The sequence below is a fragment of the Mizuhopecten yessoensis genome, unplaced genomic scaffold (genome assembly GCF_002113885.1).
Source record: "Mizuhopecten yessoensis strain PY_sf001 unplaced genomic scaffold, ASM211388v2 scaffold7157, whole genome shotgun sequence".
Taxonomy (NCBI): Eukaryota; Metazoa; Mollusca; class Bivalvia; order Pectinida; family Pectinidae; genus Mizuhopecten; species Mizuhopecten yessoensis.
In genome coordinates, this window is record NW_018406909.1 from 12651 (window position 1) to 20306 (window position 7656).

General features: G+C 37.0%; 1 protein-coding gene across 1 annotated transcript in view; it reads left to right on the plus strand.

Moving 5' to 3' along the window:
• The window catches only part of LOC110453188 (nicotinamide N-methyltransferase-like), a gene marked incomplete at its 5' end in the record, with an annotated part of 11248 nt that extends 8292 nt beyond the window's left edge, over positions 1–2956 (plus strand). Inside the window, one exon of the mRNA XM_021502039.1 lies at positions 1657–2956. Coding sequence (XP_021357714.1) covers positions 1657–2086 — 430 coding nt within the window. The remainder of the gene's footprint in view (positions 1–1656) is intronic.
• Between the last annotated feature and the right edge of the window lie 4700 nt (positions 2957–7656).

Genomic DNA, 7656 nt, shown 5'->3' on the forward strand with positions numbered 1-7656 from the left:
TTGTATATAAGACCAAGGGTATGGGTCGAAATCTCTAGGTAGGCTGTCACGTTGTATATAAGACCAAGGGTATGGGTCGAAATCTCTAGATAGGCTGTCACGTTGTATATAAGACCAAGGGTATGGATCGAAATCTCTAGGTAAGCTGTCAAATTGTATATAAGACCAAGGGTATGAGTCGAAATCTCTAGGTAGGCTGTCAAATTGTATATAAGACCAAGGGTATGGGTCGAAATCTCTAGGTAAGCTCTCACGTTGTATATAAGACCAAGGGTATAGGTCGAAATCTCTAGGTAGGCTGTCACATTGTACACACGACCAAGGGTATAGGTCGAAATCTCTAGGTAGGCTGTCACATTATAAGGTCGACGATAGAACATTCTAGGTAATCTATTAAATTATAAAATAAGTCCCGAGTCGAAAGCTCAAGGTTAACTAGATATTTTAATTTACATAAAAACAACCTGCTTTCGTTACATTTCCTTCATGAGAATATTTGTTTAACACTGCGATATAATTATAACGTTACCATAGCTACATGTACGCATGCCTTAACACGATATAATTATAACGTTACCATAGCTACATGTTCACATGCCTTAACACGATATAATTATAACATTACCAAAGCTACATGTACACGTGCCTTAACACGATATAATTATAACGTTACCAAAGCTACATGTACACATACCTTAACACGATATAATTATAATGTTACCATAGCTACATGTACACATGCCTTAACACGATATAATTAAAACGTTACCAAAGCTACATGTACACGTGCCTTAACACGATATAAATATAACGTTACCATAGCTATATGTACACATGCCTTAACACGATATAATTATAACGTTACCATAGCTACATGTTCACATGCCTTAACACGATATAATTATAACATTACCAAAGCTACATGTACACGTGCCTTAACACGATATAATTATAACGTTACCATATCTACATGTACACATGCCTTAACACGATATAATTATAACGTTACCATAGCTACATGTACACATGCCTTAACACGATATATTTATAACGTTACCATAGCTACATGTACACGTGCCTTAACACGATATAATTATAACGTTACCAAAGCAACATGTACACGTGCCTTAACACGATATAATTATAACGTTACAATAGCTACATGTACACAGTCATGCCTTAACACGATATAATTATAACGTTACCAAAGCTACATGTACACATACCTTAACACGATATAATTTTAACGTTACCATAGCTACATGTACACAGTCATGCCTAACACGATATAATTATAACGTTACCATAGCTACATGTACACAGTCATGCCTTAACACGATATAATTATAACGTTTCCAAAGCTACATGTACACATGCCTTAACACGATATAATTATAACGTTACCATAGCTACATGTACACATGCCTTAACACGATATAATTATAACGTTACCATAGCTATATGTACACATGTCTTAACACGATATAATTATAACGTTACCATAGCTACATGTACACATACCTTAACACAATATAACTATAACGTTACCATAGCTACATGTACACATGCCTTAACACGATATATATATTTATTTCCCTGGTTTATATTTTCTTATCGTTTTATATAATGAAACTGGCCTCTTATTCCATATTTCAGTGAATGTGCCTCTAGCAGACAAAACAGCATTCGGAACAAAGTACGTGGCATCTTAAGTATTGACGTACATTTGGAAAATCCCCTTGGAAACAAGTTTGGGTTGGATTATTTTGACGTCATCATTTCGAGCTTGTGTCTCGAAGTTGCCTCAGAATCATTAGAAGACTACACGAGAGCGATGAGGAACATGTGTGGCCTGCTTAAACCGGGAGGACACTTAGTCCTTGTTGGTTTATGTGGACAGTCGTTCTATCAGGTCGGAGACAAGACCTTCAGTAGCCTCCCTTTGCGACTTCACCAGGTTGAGGATACTCTTGAGCACCTGGGAAATATTCTTTTGAGCATGCGCTGGATCAAAACACAGGAGAGTAAATTCAGTGACACAAAAGGCGCTTTTGTTATTGTTGCTCAAAGGAGCAAAAAACCCTGATGTTAACAATAAACCACTACCAAATTATGTAGCTGTGCATATAGGTAGCTACAACCATTACATGATTGATCGAGACTCGGGAGGGAGAGCCGACATAGTGACATTAACTCATCGGTGGTGCACTCGTAAAAGATGTTAAAATATTAGCCACATTCATGAAATTTCAGAAACGTATTTCCTTTGAAGTTCGTAATCATTTTGATGCACTGTATTGGCTTAAAAAACAACAACGCCGCAAATAAATGTTTCTATTACATCAGTAGGTGTTGATTCAAAAAGAATTAATTTAACCAATCGATGATGAAATTGAAAAAATGAAAGAATATCGAAGGATATAAATTAGGAGCCTGTAAAATGAAGTATTACACTTCATCGAGTCATGTCTGATCCATCGGCAACTTGTGTTTCGTGCTTCCGTGTTGTTTAATGTTCATATATATACGTCACTCCCGGGGCAGCACCCGCGGGCCAGTTCCATTCTACTTGCTGGTCGAGGAACTTTTCAAGGAGGCCACCGCTATTCCTCTATAGGTCAGGATGATAACGGAGGGAAAGCTGAGACGATTACAACAAAGGTGCAGGGACAGTAGGTTCGGCCTTGGAGATCTTACAGGAGGCAGATGTCGACTAGCAGGCTTCTCCGAGAGTGCTCCTTTCTGTTATAGTGTTCCGTCATCTACCTAACTACCTGTGTTCATTTACATACTAAAAGTATATAGAACATTGCATAGGCTCTATATTAGATATTACATATTTCAATATTCAGTATATTTGATGAAAATAAATTGTCCAACGAAGTAGTTTCTTTAAACATTGTTGAATATTAGTGTAATGCGATTTATGTCTAATAAATTAAAATATAGTGTATTAAACGAGTTCTTAGTGTGGTGTTATTATTGCTGTGAACAAACGTCAACGAATGACTTTTCATGCATCATAACGTGATGCTACCCAAAATTGAAATTGTTTCCAATGTATGAGGCAGTATTTTTTATTTTCGATACCATAAAATTGTAACTATATAAAAAGAAAATTTTCTTCAAAGAAGTGTTTCAGTTGGGGTAGTGTCACGTTATAAAATTTCAAGAACAAGAGGCCCAATGGGCCTGCATCGCTCACCTGGTATTAATCTCACAATTGTAACCTTAAAAGCGGAATAAAATAAAGCTACAGGCAAAATATCAGTGTCTTGACTTCAAGTCATTCAGAAGAACCTGTTAAACGATTAAAACATATTTGACCCCTTTGACCTTGAAAGTCAAACATGGACATTAAGTTAAACACCTTATACCTTTTGTTTATGGAGAAGATGACTTAAGATGTATGCACTATGGACCAGATGTGACCATGAAGTTGTTTAAAGATTTCAACATATTTGACCCCTGTGACATTGAATGTGGGCAAAGGTCATTAATTTAAACAACCTTCGTAGCCCTTCATGCCAACATCCTTCTGGCAAAATATCATAACCCTGGACCTTTTGGTAATACAAAAGAAGATGTTTAAAGGTTTTTAAGACAATTGACCCCTGTGACCTTGATTATGAGTGAAGGTCATTTGTTTCCACAAAGTTGGTAGCCTTTCATGCCAACATCCTTCTGGCCAAAAAGCATCACCCTTGACCTTTTGGTTATACAGAAGAAGTCATTTAAAGGTTTTCAAGACAATTGCCCCTGTGACCTTGAATATGAGCAAAAGTCATTCATTTGAACAAACTTGGTAGCCCTTCATGCCAACATCCTTCTGGCCAAATATCATCACCCTGGACCTTTTGGTTATACAGAAGTCGTTTAAAGGTTTTCAAGACAATTGACCCCTTTGACCTTGAATATGAGGGAAGGTCATTGGTTTGAACAAACTCTGTAGTCCCTAATAGGCTCTATCTAAAGAAGCCATCAGCCAATTTTGAAGATTATATACCTTTTAGTTCTTCTTCAGAAGTCGTTTGAAGTGTTTGACACATTTGACTGCTGTGACCTTTAAAGCAGATCAAGGTCATTTTCATTCTCAAACTTTGTTGGGCTCTATGGGCTCTATCCAAGAAATTCACCAGCCAAATATAAAGATTCTATACCTTTTGGTTCTTCAGAAGAAGTTGTTTAAAGAGTTTGACATATTTGACTGCTGTGACCTTGAAAGCAGGTCAAGGTCATTTTCATTCTCAAACTTTGTTGGGCTCTATGGGCTCTATCCAAGAAATTCACCAGCCAAATATAAAGATTCTATACCTTTTGGTTCTTCAGAAGAAGTTGTTTAAAGAGTTTGACATATTTGACCTCTGTGACCTTGAAAGCAAGTCAAGGTCATTTTCACTCTGAAACTTTGTATGGCTCTTACTCAGGAAGCCACCAGCCAAACATAAAGATTCTTTACCTTTTGGTTCTTCAGAAGAAGTCGTTTAAAGAGTTTGACATATTTGACCGCTGTGACCTTGAACGTAGGTCAAGTTCATTTTCTTTCTCAAACCTTGTCAGGCTCTATCCCAGGAAGCCACCAACCAAATATGAAGGTTATATAACTTTTAGTTCTTCAGAAGAAGTCGTTTGAAGCGTTTGACATATTTGACCCCTGTGACCTTGAAAGTAGGTCAAGGACATTTTCATTTGCAAACTTTGTTGGGCTCCTACCAAGGAAGCTTTCAGTCAAATATCATGGCTCTATGCCTGTCCCTTCTTCAGGAGAAGTCGTTTAAAGGAAAAGTTGACGGACGACGACGGACGGACGGACGGACGACGCAACAAGACATAAGCTCACCTGCCCTGCAACTGACTGTGACTTAAGACCAAATTTGGTAGCTAGAACACAAAACATCTCTTAAACGGTTCTGAAGATATTGTTGTTTGAAACTTAAAATTTTAATTTTAAAGCTTTTAACCCATATTGACCTTTGATTCCCGATTTGTACATAAATTTGACCTTTGACCTCATTGCTGTAATGAGGAAAACAATTCACACAGCTGTTCTACATAACATACCCAAGTATGATGACTTTACTCCAAATGGTTCTTAGGATATTGTTGTTTTTAACATATTTTACCCCTGTGATCTTGAAAGTAGGTCAAGGTAATTTTAATGAGGAAACTTCATAGCACTCCATCCCAGGTACCTACTGGCCAAATATCATGACCCTGGGCCTAATGGAACTTGAGAAGAAGATTGTTAAAGCATTTAACCAAAGTTGACATTTGACCCCTGACAAGCATTTAAAGTTGACCTTTGACCTCATAACTGTAACTGAGAAAAATATTCGCACTGCTGGTCTACATAACATACCCAAGTATGATGACTTTACTCCAAATGGTTCTTAGGATATTGTTGTTTTTAACATATTTTACCCCTGTGATCTTGAAAGTAGGTCAAGGTAATTTTAATGAGGAAACTTCATAGCACTCCATCCCAGGTACCTACTGGCCAAATATCATGACCCTGGGCCTAATGGAACTTGAGAAGAAGATTGTTAAAGCATTTAACCAAAGTTGACATTTGACCCCTGACAAGCATTTAAAGTTGACCTTTGACCTCATAACTGTAACTGAGAAAAATATTCGCACTGCTGGTCTACATAACATACCCAAGTATGATGACTTTACTCCAAATGGTTCTTAGGATATTGTTGTTTTTAACATATTTTACCCCTGTGATCTTGAAAGTAGGTCAAGGTAATTTTAATGAGGAAACTTCATAGCACTCCATCCCAGGTACCTACTGGCCAAATATCATGACCCTGGGCCTAATGGAACTTGAGAAGAAGATTGTTAAAGCATTTAACCAAAGTTGACATTTGACCCCTGACAAGCATTTAAAGTTGACCTTTGACCTCATAACTGTAACTGAGAAAAATATTCGCACTGCTGGTCTACATAACATACCCAAGTATGATGACTTTACTCCAAATGGTTCTTAGGATATTGTTGTTTTTAACATATTTTACCCCTGTGATCTTGAAAGTAGGTCAAGGTAATTTTAATGAGGAAACTTCATAGCACTCCATCCCAGGTACCTACTGGCCAAATATCATGACCCTGGGCCTAATGGAACTTGAGAAGAAGATTGTTAAAGCATTTAACCAAAGTTGACATTTGACCCCTGACAAGCATTTAAAGTTGACCTTTGACCTCATAACTGTAACTGAGAAAAATATTCGCACTGCTGGTCTACATAACATACCCAAGTATGATGACTTTACTCCAAATGGTTCTTAGGATATTGTTGTTTTTAACATATTTTACCCCTGTGATCTTGAAAGTAGGTCAAGGTAATTTTAATGAGGAAACTTCATAGCACTCCATCCCAGGTACCTACTGGCCAAATATCATGACCCTGGGCCTAATGGAACTTGAGAAGAAGATTGTTAAAGCATTTAACCAAAGTTGACATTTGACCCCTGACAAGCATTTAAAGTTGACCTTTGACCTCATAACTGTAACTGAGAAAAATATTCGCACTGCTGGTCTACATAACATACCCAAGTATGATGACTTTACTCCAAATGGTTCTTNACCAAATATCATGAACCTAGGTCCTTCAGTTCTTCAGAAGAAGTCGTTCAAAAGAAAAAGTTGACGGCCGGACGCCGGACACCGGACGCCGCAGTACGGCATAAGCTCACATGGCCCTTCGGCTAAAAACTACAGCAAATATTACATTACATATCTACAACAAATTAATATAACTCCAGAATTTAAGATATAATGATAAAGACTATACCGATATTGTAAAACGTTATATCTTTAAACTATTCAACAGTTGACAATTAGGATTAACTCATTAAAACCATATTTCCAATTGGGAAATATGATAGTGGTTGGATTTCATAGAAGACATACCACTTTCAACGAGTTATTCCCCTTTATATGAATTTTGAATACATATCACCACAAATTGTGGATACGATGACACCAAATACCAACAATAGATTCACGGATTTCAGATTCAATTGCAACTTATACATCAAACTAGATTCTGAAAAATAAGTACCGACTGTCCTCAAAAAGTGCTGAGGTAACCAAGTACTGACTAAACCTCATATACATATGCAAAAAAAAAAATAAAAAAAATGTAAAAACTCATAATTTACTTACTTTTATCAAGTAGGCACTTAAGTTCATAATTTTTTATGAACTATGCAAAATTACTATCATAACTTAATTCTTTAGAAAAAGTCTCGCAATGGATAAGCGCCGTATCTACAATATTGTGTTTCCCTCAGAGAATAATTCTCCCCTGATAGGTAACAGATGATTATTCTGGGCAGCAGAAAGGGCTGATTTTCTCGAGGCATGCGTTTCGTTAAGCTAACCAGGCTTTTACCGGATTGGCCACTTGCAATGTTCCCAAATGAAGGTAGTTTGTAATCAGTGTTTCGATTGGTCAAATCAGGAACAAGGTTACCGCGAGCGGTATATAATACGCCCGTCACACATTGAATGAGCAGTTGTTTGTATGATTGAAATATATGAAGTATTTGTGAGTAATTGATATTAAAAGAGAAATCATTCAACATAACTGGTAGATCAATGAGTGCAATACAACATCATGGAACGCATGCATCGCATTAATGAAACCAAGGG